Source organism: Mirounga angustirostris, unplaced genomic scaffold (assembly GCF_029215605.1).
Source record: "Mirounga angustirostris isolate CCGP_5_RB_7025 unplaced genomic scaffold, mMirAng1.0.hap1 SCAF_13, whole genome shotgun sequence".
NCBI lineage: Eukaryota > Metazoa > Chordata > Mammalia > Carnivora > Phocidae > Mirounga > Mirounga angustirostris.
Genome location: NW_026991721.1, coordinates 7,576,303 through 7,588,426, shown reverse-complemented (window position 1 = coordinate 7,588,426; position 12,124 = coordinate 7,576,303). Strand labels below are relative to the sequence as shown.

The 12,124-nt window shown below is 58.4% G+C and overlaps 1 protein-coding gene across 1 annotated transcript; it reads right to left on the bottom strand.

Annotated features, from left to right (window-relative positions):
• Positions 1-256: 256 nt before the first annotated feature.
• Positions 257-11,606, bottom strand: PYGM (glycogen phosphorylase, muscle associated). Its single transcript, XM_045893377.3, has 20 exons — positions 11,279-11,606; positions 10,139-10,240; positions 9,953-10,031; positions 9,762-9,865; positions 9,241-9,372; positions 7,838-7,949; positions 7,667-7,749; positions 6,955-7,098; positions 6,539-6,631; positions 6,143-6,289; positions 5,788-5,951; positions 5,350-5,464; positions 4,831-4,932; positions 4,350-4,497; positions 3,990-4,048; positions 3,720-3,861; positions 3,106-3,313; positions 1,065-1,199; positions 778-844; positions 257-664 (listed from the first exon to the last, which is right to left on the bottom strand). Exons 1-20 carry the CDS (start codon positions 11,519-11,521, stop codon positions 515-517), a joined length of 2,529 nt encoding a protein of 842 aa, XP_045749333.1. The 5' UTR covers positions 11,522-11,606; the 3' UTR covers positions 257-514.
• Between the last annotated feature and the right edge of the window lie 518 nt (positions 11,607-12,124).

Here is a 12,124-nt window from a genome sequence, read left to right as displayed (position 1 = left end):
CCCAGGAGACGCCCCGCCCTCGGCCAGCCTGGCAGGCCGCTGACCTAGTATGGACACAGCTCTGGGAAGAGAGGCGTGGAGGGTGACGCCTGAAGGAGGCTGGAGAGTCTCGGGCCCCGCCCCCATGGGCTGCCCCCTCCTTCCGAGGGGACGCACCTGCGGGTGGAGGGGTGGGGCACGGTGACTGCGCTGCGGCTGTTACGCCTGCCCAGAGCTAAAAATATTTCCCAACAGACAGAGGCAGAAGGAGGCTCCCAAGGAGAATCAATTTATTGGGGAGTGGGTGCAGTCGGTCAGACCCATAAATAGGAGGGGGCAGGGAGCCAGAGGACAGGATGGGAGCAGCGTCCTCAGTCACGCCGGACACTAGGATCTTGATGCGGGGGGGGAAATGGGGGGTTCCAGGAGAAGGTGAGAGATCTAACTCTAGTATCCCCCTCCAGATGAAGAGCTGGGGTTGGCCCAAGGGATTGCAAACAAACTCAGGGGCCAGTCTGGGGTCCAGTCTGGAGGCTCAGATGGTCTCGTCGGGGGCTGGTAGGCGCTTACGCCAAGGCTCTATGCCCCAGATCTCCCGGGCGTACTGGGCAATGGTTCTGTCGCTGGAGAACTTGCCTGATGTGGCTATGTTCCGGATCACCATCCGCGTCCACTCTCTTGGGTTCTACAGGCCAAAAGACAGCTCTGGATTCATTCTGCCAGTGGGATCCCCAACATCCACCACAGCCCAGCCAGGGCCACCAAAGCCTTGCTGACCCCTGGCCCAGGACGCCTCACCTTGTACAAGTCACTGACTTTCTCCTGGCATTTAATGTAGTCTTCGTAATCTGCAAAGACTTTAAACCTGGAAAGGAATACAGAGGCAGGAAGTTCCATGAAGTCAAGGCCCAAGCCCGTCCTGTCCTGGTGGTCTTCCGGGGTCCAGGAGAGTAAAGCTGCTTCCAAAGGAGCAAAGGAGCCTGGCCCCAACTGCCCAGGACCCCTGTCCAGCCTCCCCACACACTACCTGAGCCCCGTTCAGCCCAGCAGGCCCACCTGCATGGTTCCCTGGCCAGTCAGCTCACCGGTCATAGTGCATGAGCATGTTGACAATGTCCTTGAACAGGTCTGGCTGTTTGGGGGAGAAGAAGCCACTGCTCAGCTGCTCAATGATCTGCCGAAGCTCGGGAATTCGGTCATAGTACTCCTGGGCGTTGTACCTGTGGGGGAAGAGTGGTCAGCACCGTGGAAAGGAGTTCCTGGCTCCTCCTCCCAAGAAAACCCGAGAAGTCCTAAGCCCCAGGGTCAAAACCCAGGCCCAGCCTGCTGCTGTCCTCCCCGGAGCAGCTGCACCACCTCTGGCGGTCCTTCCCTGGAGGCCCCCTCCCTTCTCTGCCCAGCTTTTCATCCCCCTTCTGTGCTTGAGGTCTGGAGAGGGAGAAAGGTAAGCGCCAGAGCCAAGGCCCCAAACCAAGTGCTCTTCCTCCCACACACTGCTACCTCTGCTAACCAGTATGTTTCCTTCCCGAATGCCTGGGCTCAAAACCCTCCCCAAGGCCAGTCTCATCTCTTTCCTTCCCTCCCCACCTCCATCCAGCCATTCAGGCCGAGGAGTGGGTGCAGTTGGTCAGGATCCACAAATATGAGGCGGCAGGGAGCCAGAGGACATCCCTCACCCCGATCCCCAGCATGGACGCTGCAGGCCACTCTCCTCGCACTCCGGTGTCAGCCCCCACACTGGGGCCCCCACCTACACTTTGCCCCCTCCTCCCCTGCAGTCCAGTCTCCACCTCGCAGCCAAAACCGTCCTTCTGGAGCCTGCTTCTGAACATGTTGGATCTTGCTCAAAACATGTCCTATCTCCCTCCTGTCCAAAGGACAGAATCTGAACTTCCTAGTCAAGCCCAACAGGAGAATTTCCTTTCAATATTTAATGCCAGCTCTCAGAAGCAGTTGGGGGGAGCGTAAACTGGTACCAACTTTCTGGAAGGCCATTTGGCAACATGCATCAGGAGCCTTAAGAACTCATACTTTAAAAAAAAGAAAAGAGGGCACCTGGGTGGCTCAGTTGGTTAAGCGACTGCCTTCGGCTCAGGTCATGATCCTGGAGTCCCTGGATCGAGTCCCTCATCAGGCTCCCTGCTCGGCAGGGAGTCTGCTTCTCCCTCTGACCCTCCCCCCTCTCATGTGCTCTCTCTCATTCTCTCTCTCTCAAATAAATAAATAAAATCTTTAAAAAGAAAAAAAGAACTCATACTTTATTTGACTCAGAAATATCCCCTCTACTAATTATCTTAAGGAAATAAAGATGTGGACATGAGTGTAAAAGGATGATCATCACAGGGATATTTACACTGCCGAACAGCAGAAATCAACCTAATGTCCAACACTATGGAACTAGTTCAATAAGTTATGGCACCTCCGTTTTGATGGAACCCTATGCAGACAGTTAAAATATTTTAAAGACTGTTTAATGACATCAGGAGTCAAAATTGTGTGAAGACATCAAAATTGTACAGGCGTTGGTCCCAACTTTTACAGATACACACGCATACGTAAGTACGTAGAAAAAGAGCTGTGACTTTAAAAACGGATGATGAGATTATGAATGACAGTTATTTTCTTCTTTGTGGTTTTGTATGTTTCCAATTCAAGAGCAGGTATTGCTTTTATGATAAGGAAAAAATATGTTTTAAAATGAATTTTAAGAAATGTAAAGCCAGGAAAATATCTACTTTGAAGAATGGCATTTCCGACCACAAGCACAGCTGTACGTACTCTACTTATATTTCCCTTTTTGCCACAGCTGCCAGGGAGCTCAGAATTTAATTTTACTTCCAGAAATTCCAGAAATAATATCATGTCCTAGGAATGATATCATTTCCTTTGCCTTTGCCTTGAGTTCTGTGTGGCTTCTTTCTTTTCCTATGCCATTAACCTCATGTGTTATAAGTGACCCCAAAAGTTCTCCAGAATCCTGAGGGCCGAAACTAAGACCTTACTTACGCAGGCTGGACCAGCCTTTCCAGGCATGCCCTCTGGCCCCCCAAGCCCTACCCTCCAGTAGCCACACCTCGGTGCCTCCTGCCCACGGACTGTGAACTTTGGAGCCCTTGCCCCCCATACCCTCTCTGGTCAAGCTTTTCCACATCCTCCACCCGCATGCCGAAGATGAAGAAGTTCTCTTCTCCCGCCTCTTCCGCCATCTCCACATTGGCCCCGTCCATGGTGCCGATGGTCAGAGCCCCATTGAGCATGAACTTCATGTTGCCCGTGCCTGAGGCCTCAGTGCCTGCTGTGGAGATCTGCTCGGAGAGGTCAGCGGCTGGGATCACTGTGGGGAAGCAGCAGGGGACAAGCTCAGCTCCAGGAATAGTCCCAACCCAGCCGGGGACTGTGGAGTTAAACAGATTCAGAGCCCCCTCCATCCCAACCCCCCAGAAGTCACCAACTGGGTCTCCCTCTCATCACCAGCCCCCTGTCACTGCTTGGTGATCCTTGAACATCCGAGATCTAACCTGGACTCTCTCCCCATCCTTGCTCCACTGTGTGTGTGATTTGAAGGGCAAATCTTCCCTATCATTTCTGCCTGAAATTCCACCATGAGAGGGGGACATCCTCGTGATTGGAGCATTGTCCTCTCCAGATTCTTCTTCCAAGTGCCAGTATGCTAGGAACAGGTGACCAATAGCTCTTCCTGGCACTGAACTCATCAGAGCCTCCCTCTGGTGGCACCCCACCTTTCTCTGCCAGCGAGACTCGGTAGTTCTCCAGGAAGATCACACGGAGGCGGTCTCCTACCACCGGGTCGTGGTTAACCACATCCCCAATGGCCGTGATGAGTTTGATGATCATCTTGGCCATGTGGTATCCAGGGGCAGCCTGTGGGGGCAGAGTCTGGGGTCAACCCCAGAGCCCAGCCCCCTACCCCCTATCCTGCAACCCAGCCAGGCCAACCTCAACCTGAGTGTCGAAGGACCAGAGCCACAGTCTGTGTCCTGGCTTCTCACCTTCCCTCCAATCATCACAGTTCGGGGCACAACAAACCGATTGGGTTCCTGCTTGATGCCTGTTGAGAAACAGAGCAGAGATCAGTGGGCCAGGTCTTCCCTCTGGGTAACACCTCCTGACAGCACCCATCCAGTCAGGGCCTTGGCTAGGAGACAGTAGACCTGATTTGGGCAACTGCTTGCTATGTGACCTCACATCTGCCATTTTCCCCCTCTCTGAGCCTCAGTTTGCCCGTCTACGAAATGGGGATAATCCTATGTCCCAAGAGTTGTCCCAAGGCCGAAGGAGAGACATTGATTAGGAAGTATGGAGTACACAGAGGGGAGCCCCAAGAGACAGAGTGAAACCCTGCCACTCACGGTTGTACAGGGTGATGATGTGGAGGCAGTTGAGGAGCTGGCGTTTATATTCGTGAATTCGCTTCACCTGGATGTCGAAGAGCGAGTTGGGGTTGATATGGACTTTGTATTCCTTCTCCAGGTATGCAGCGAACTTTAACTTGTTTTCCTGAAGGGAGGGAGAGAGAAGAGCTCACCAACAGGCCTCAGCCTCAGGAAATCCTACAGTGTCATTTCTTTCCCAGAAAGATGGAGGATGGGAGTCTCGCTTGCCGCCCCCTCCATGCCTGCCCCAGAGCAGACATTGCTAATCAATATCAGCACTCTTCCAGCGCCATCAGCAGATGCCTTCTCGCCATGGACTCCAGGTAACTTCTACCAGGGGCCTGAGGTTGCAGGAAAGACGGGCTCCCCTGGCCATTCCCGGACCCAGGCACCCGGCACCTCCGGCACGCTCCCTCCCACCCCTGGCACGAGGGTCCCGGGTTGTCGCACTGCCTACCTGCTTCACTTGAGCCACATCCCGGATAAAGGCTTCATCATCCACAAAGGAGAGCAGTTTGTGCAGCTGGTCCAGGTCTGAGATGTAGTCCTCCCCAATGCGCTGCGGGAGATGGCAGTCAGGCCTATGTCCCTCCTCTGTCCTCCCTCACAGAGGGGTCCCTTTCCAGGTCAGCCAAGCCCTGTCCCCGGCAGACAGCCTCTCCTTCTCCAGCCTCCAGCAGGGGCGTTGTGTGTGCACAGCCATCTTCCCTCCGGACCTTGAGCTCTGATGGCTGACCCCACCTGACCCCAGCAGGCCTTCCTCCTGGCCTTTTCCTCAAACAGGCAATGACCCCGAAGCCCTGCTCCCAATCTCTTACCCCCTGCCGGTCTCACTTCAGATGTGACCTGCTGATGACCCGCTCCATTAGACTGTGAACCCAGGAGCCCCCTACAGTGACCCACCTCCACATCCATACACAGCTGATCTCTGTAGTGACCCGTGTTGACTCCTACTGGCCATACAGTGACCTCTCACCTCAGCAATGACCTCTGCCAGCCCAGGGTTACACAGAACTAGCCAGCGACGAGGGGTGATGCCGTTGGTCTTATTCTGGAACTTATGAGGCTCCAGCTCGTAGAAGTCCTTGAAGCTGCAGGATGGGGTTGGAGGGTCAGTACTCGTCCCCGTGGGATGAAGGCCTCCTCCCTGAGGCCTTACCCTGGTTTCTTGCTGAGAGGGGCCTGGAGGTGAGGGGGTGGTTGTGTGTGAGAGGGGGTCATCTGGGGACAGAACTGTTCCGGACATCAGGGCCACGATGGTTATAAAAGCCGTGCTACCTGTGGAAAGGGCCAGCTGGGGTCAGGTAGTGAGGGGGCCTGGCCTGTATGTCTAGGACGTGGGCTGGGGGCGGGGCCAGCGGAGGGGCGGGGCCAGCGGGGGCGGGGCCAGCGGGAGGAAAGGGAGGTGTCTCACATGGTTTTCTTGAGGATCTCTGAGTGGATGCGAGCCACGCCGTTGACCGCGTGCGACCCGGCGATGCACAGGTGGGCCATGTTGATGCGCTTCACTGTGCCCTCCTCCACCAGGGACATGCGCCGCAGCCGGTCTATATCCCCTGGGAACGCAGCTGCCACCCGCTGTGCGGGGACAGCCCAGAGCTCAGGCACGGACCTGGAACCCAGGTCCCCAGCCCCATACCCCCAGAGCTCCGGGCATAGCGCCCCCCCCCGCCCCGCCCCTCCCCCCCCACCCCGCGACTAGTGTCAGGATGCCTACTGCGAGCAGCCTTCCCCAGCCCACGCCCCCAGCCCTGGCCTCCTCGGCTCACATTCAGGAAGCGCTGGTTGATCTCATAGATGATCTGGAGGTGGCGGGGCAGCAGCGCCTCAATAAGATGCACGGGCCAGCGCTCCAGGGCCTCGGGCAGCACAGTGTGGTTGGTGTAGGCGCAGGTCCTGACCGTCACGTCCCAGGCCTGATGGGCAGGATGGGGAGTCAGGAACCCCGAGGCCTAACCACCAGGGCTCTCTATACACACAGTATGCAGCCAGGAGCCTGGGCCCTGCCACTGAGGAGCAGGTTCGAGGACACTCGCCCTCTGGGCCTCACACTGCTCTCTGTTCCACTGGGGGGTGCACTCACATATTTCCGCTTCCCCCACCGGGAAGGGAACCCTGAGACAGAAAGAGGGTCAGGCAGGGGGTGGAGGGGTCCTGAAGCTCACCTTGTCCCAGTCCAGCCGCTCCAGGTCCACCAGGATCCTCATCAGCTCAGGGATGGCCAAGGAGGGGTGGGTATCATTTAGCTGGATGGCCACCTGTGGAGAGGGGGGCTGGGAGTCAGTCTGGGATCCAAACCATGGCTGTGATCACTGTCCTTTGCCCCTTCAGAGCCCCCTCCAAGGGTCCACATGGCCCCAGGGCAGAGCTGGGGGTAGAAGTCCTCAGAGGGGCAGCTGTGGGCAGGAGGAGGGGGGCAGTCCCCAGGTGATGTGCCCATCGATTGAGGATCCTGAGCAGGGCACCCTCAGCCTCTACTTCGTCCTCTATAAAATGAGTGGGGCAGGCGGAGGCTGGAGGGCAGAGGTGGCGGCACACGTCATGGGAGGTGTGGAGAGGGGCCCTCCCTGGGCCCTGGCACCTTATCCGGAAAGGCATCGAAACTCGTGCGCACAGGGTCGCTGCTACCGAACTTGGAGAACTTGAAGCGGCGGATGATGTCCTGGAGGGTGGCGGCCACTACAAAGTACTCCTGCTTCAGACGCAGCTCCTTCCCCTCAAAGAACTGGGAACAGTCCAAGGCAAGGCTAAGCAAGTCAAGGTTGGCAGGGGTGGGGGGGGTGGCCTAACGCTGCTGCGGGTGGGGCCAGGAGACTCCTGCCCACACTGAGGCCCTTGAGCCCTGAACAACCCCCACCTCCAGGGCCCAGGGGTCTTTCGCCCACCAAGAAGTAGTGGCGGGGGATGGTGCTAGGAGGGGGGCACACAAGGACCAGGAGTATTGTCAGCATCACCAGGGAACAACAGCTCCCAAGTGGCCTGCCCTAACTTGCTGTCCCCAGGACTTAGGTGTCCTTTTAAAGAACTCAGGGGGGAAACAAGGACACACAGGAGCAAACAATATGTCCCTGGGTGCAGGGCACATGGCTGGCTCAGTCAGAAAAGCACGTTGACTCTTAATCTCCAGGTTGTGAGTTCAAGCCCCACACTGGGTGTAGAGATTACCAAAAAATAAACTTAAAAAACAAAAACTATGTCCTGGGTTTGACTAGGGCACCCAGGGAAGTGCCTCCTGGTCTTTGCCCTCTCCCAGGCCCTCAGGCTTCCTGTCCCCAGCCCAGGAGGTGACATACGTTGTCATTGGGGTACAGGACACGTGAGATGTTCTCAGCAAGGTTTCGATCCAGCACAGCTTGGATGTAGCCACCAACGTTGACTGAGGGGTGAAAGTGGGGACAGCGTCAGGCTGGGACTGAGTGCAGGCAGGGGTGGGCGGGGCTGCTGGTGGCCAGGGCTGGACTCACAGTCCTTGAGGTTGAAGTCACTGGGGGCCTTGGCCGACCACAGGCGCATGGTGTTGACAATGTTGTTGCGATAGCCAGGTACTGGAGTGTCGTAGGGCATGGCCAGCACCACCTGCAGGGGCGTCGGGCTTGGTGTCAGGAGCTAGGTATCTGCCACATGAGTTGTGGGGCCCTGAGAGCTGGAATTCCAGCCTTTGTCCCTGTGCTCCACCAATTCCCAGCCCTGGGTTCCCGCGCCAACTCTGGGTGACCATGAGCAAGCCTCTCAGCCTCTCTGGACCTCGTCCATAAAGAGAGGACCCCCCCAGGACCTCCCCACAACCCCCACCCCACCTTGCCTGGATGCTTGTGAGGATTACAGGGGGCAGTGATGAGCCCGGAGCCCAGAGCTGGGCTCTGTTGGTGGCCACCCTGCAGGGATGGGGATGAGCTGGCCTGCCTGGTCTGAGCGCAACCTAGAGGACTCTCTGGGCGCATGAGAGGGCTGGGGGGAGCCTGGGGCCCGGCTGAAGGGAACACAGATGTCAAGGCCATCCCAAGGGCTTATGCCTGGCTGACCACAGGGCTAATCAGCAGTATCTAATGCAGGCCCCAACCTCCCGCGATGAGCAGATGTCAAAAGTCGCCGCCAACAGTTCCTGCTACCACGGACCTGGGGGCACATCCACGCCCGCCAGGGGGCAGCACCCTTTCTCCCCAACACTAAGTCACTGAGCTGCTGACTGGAACAGAGTGGAAGCTGCAGCTCAGAGAGGGAAGGGACTGGCCCAGGAGCATAGAGCTAGGTGGGCAGCCAGAGCCCCTGCTGAATCGTATCACGATGGCAGCTGAACCAATGCCCGAGTCTGGAAGCCAAGAGGTTTCTGTGCAGCCCTCTGGAGGCCCATGACCTGCAGCCACAGCAAGAGAATTGATGGGGCTGGGATTCAGACACCTGGTTTGGCTTTTGGCTCCCTCTAACTTGTTGTGTGACCTTGAACAAGTCAGTTCCTCTCTCAAGGTTTTCACTTTCTCCCTGTCCCCCTTTCTGGGCTGTTGCTTTGCTCCCCATCAAGCTGCCAGTTTCGACATGCTGGGGAGTCAAGTCACTGTGATTATTCTTGGATGAGTCTTGTTGGGTAGAAAGGAGCCCGGTCAGGGGAAGGGCACTGGTGGAGCAGGGTGGCCTCTCTCCTCCTCCTGGGCTCTGTGCTTGGCCTGCCTCCTCTGTGATCCTGTCTCCAGCCTCTCCTGGCTCCAACTGTGTGACCTCAAGTAAGTCACTTAACCTCTCTGAGCCTCGGTGGCCTCCATTATAAATAGCACTGGGTCCAGTAACCTCCAAGCTCTTGCCCTATATCTCCTTGTTTTCTTCCAGAGCCTCCCCACTTCCCTCCCACCGGGAGCTCCCCCAGCTCCCTCACCTGTGTGTCCACCCACTTGGCCCCCTGGCTGGTGTGCTCCACTCGGCCATAGAAGTGCACCGGCAGCATGAACTCGGGGCGGGCCTTCTCCCAGGGGTTTCCATAGCGAAGCCAGTCATCAGCCTCCTCCATCTGAGCCCAGGGCAGGGCGGGGAGAAAGGAAGGCAGCGTCAGACCCAGGCTCAGACCCAGACGCACACCACAGGGGGCAGTGGGTAGGGCGGGAGCTGGAGCCTTGGTATGCCCTCTCTAGAGTGTAAATTAAGGGCCCTAGGGTGGGCCCCTGGTCTGGTGGGGTATCCAATGGGACATGGCGTGTGTATGGGAGTCTGAGAGGTTCCATAGGTGTGGACCACCTGTTCCAAGAGTGACCAGCACGTTTGGGGGCCAGGGGGAAGGGACAAGGATGCTTTCTGTCAAAGCCGAGGCTGGTTCTGCATCTATCCAGAGGTGGATGACCCAATGGGGGTCCTCTCCATCATGCCTGGGTCCCCACAAGGCCAGGGCCCAAGGCTGCTCACCTGCCAGCCCCCGCAGATCTTCTGGTTAAAAATCCCAAATTCATAGCGGATCCCATAGCCATAGGCAGCCAGGCCCAGTGTTGCCATGGAGTCCAGAAAGCAGGCTAGGGGTTTGCAGGGAGGTGGGTGTCAGGGACCCGGCAGAAAGGAACCCTTCTGCCCACCCCACCCCTGCCACCCTGCCCACTTACCGGCCAGCCGACCCAGGCCCCCGTTGCCCAGCCCCGCATCCTCCTCGATCTCCTCCAGCTCCTCCATGTCCAGGCCCAGCTGGAGGGGGGAGGGTGTGTCAGTGGTCAAGGCCAAGGGCCAGCAGGTGAATCCCCCAATTCCTCAGCTTGCCCCACTCCCGGCCCCGCTCCCAGCCCCCTCCACACCTGGTAGGTAGCCTCATCACAAGCATTCTCCAAGGCCAGGTTCACCATGGTGTTTTGTAGTGTCCGTCCCATGTAGAACTCCAGAGACAGGTAGTAGATCCTCTGGCCGGAGAGACAGGTGCAGGGGAGGGGTCAAGGCTGCCCAGCAGCATTTGGCCAGGCCTCTCACACCTCCTGTCCCACTCCTCAGGCCCGGCACGTGCCAGCCCTGTCTCCATTTATTTTCTCCCCATCTCAGGCTTCCGGACCCATGGGGAAGGTTCCGGTCCAACATTTCCTCTGACTTTGGACACACGGCTTTTCTTCCCTGAGCCTCAGTCTCCTCATCTGGAAAATGGGGCTGCCCTATCTACCTCGGGGCTTGAGGTGCTTAGGAGAGGTGAGAACCCCTGCCATCGCACACGAGCCTCCCGACGGCCCACCGGGGAGTCAGGACGCGGAGAAGCCCCCCCAAGTACTCCCCCAGAGGGGAAGGCCAAGGTAGCAGAGAAGCCCGTCATTTGCTCAAGGTCACCATGACTCATGGCCAGAGTTGGCCACCTCCTGTCCTTGCAGTGCCCAGTTCCCCTTGGTCCTCAAGCCTAAGCCCCAAGAAGAGGACAGAGGATGCTGAGGGTACCTGGCCTCCTGGTTCCCTAGGTTCCCCTCCCTGGCCCACTCGCCTGCCCCTCCCCCTCCCCTGCCCAGGAGTGTCAGGTTGCTGACATTTACCATGACCCCAGCAGACACTTGATCCCACTATCCCAGCTGTCCGGGCCGCACACCAGCACACTGCCCGTGGCGCAGGGACACCACGCTCATATTGAATGACCCGGCCTTCCGCTTCAGGTCCGACCCAGGCCGCAGGGGTCTTCCCGACCACCAGAAGCCCCTCTGCTCTCTGAATGGGCACTTGCCTTTGCAACCAGCCCGCCTGATCTGAGGCCCCCGACCTGCCCGCCCCCTCCCCCGGGTTTCTCTGCCCAGGTTGTCCCTGCCCCCGCTGCACTTCGCACTCCCGCTCCTCCAACCTCAGCAACCCGGAAGGACCCTTTATTCTGCCGCAGAAACCCCGGACCCCCCACGAAGGGCCGCCGCTTCGTCAGGATCTCCCGGGTGGGGCCCCAGCCCATTTCCCACCCGGGGCGCCCCAAGCAGCACCTTGGGGTCCTTCTCGTAGTAGTGCTGCTGCGTGCGGATCCAGCGGCCCACGAGGTGGTCGCGCACGGTGTGGGCCAGCGCGAAGTAGTAGTCCCTCGGGGTGGCCACATTGCGGTCCTTCACGAGCGTGAAATGGAGGTGCCGGTTGAAGTTCTTCTTGAGTTCGGCCACATTCTCCACGCCGGCCAGGCCACGCACGCTGATTTGCTTTCTCTTCTCCTGGTCTGACAGGGGCCGGGACATGGCTGCGGGAGGGCGGGCCGGACTGATGGGTGGACAGGCGGCCTCAGCAGTGCCTCCAGCCAGGGAGTGGAGATCCCCCCCTGCCGCCTGGGGTTTTAAAGCCTGGATCTGGGCGGCTTGCCCCGCCTCCCCCTGCAATGGGAGGGTCTTGGCCTGGCAGCTCAGGGAGCTATTTTGGGGGCAAAGGGGGAGGGGGAGAGGGGAGAGGGGCAGGGAGAGCAGGCCCAGCCTGGCTCATTCACAGCCCGGGGCTGACCCACTTCCTCCAGGCCTCGCGCACTGGGGTCTTCGGTGCCCACCTCCGAGACAAGATGCCGCAGGCCGAGTGCTGCCTGAGAGGGCTGAGGCTTCACTGGAGCTCAGGGGCTGTGCCTTTGGCGAAGAGTTTGCCCTGATCCGGGCCCTTTCCCTGGGTTGTGGATGAAGCGTGGGGCCAGATTTTGGCCTCATTCAGGGCTCCTGGAGAAGCCAAGGAGGGCTGTCAGGGGGCAGGTGTCGGGAGGCTCAGCCTTCATCAGAGCAGCTGGGCTTCTGTTTTAGACATTTGCCCAAAGACCACCAACCACCAGCTGGAAGACCTCTGGTCAAGCTTCCATGGTGGCC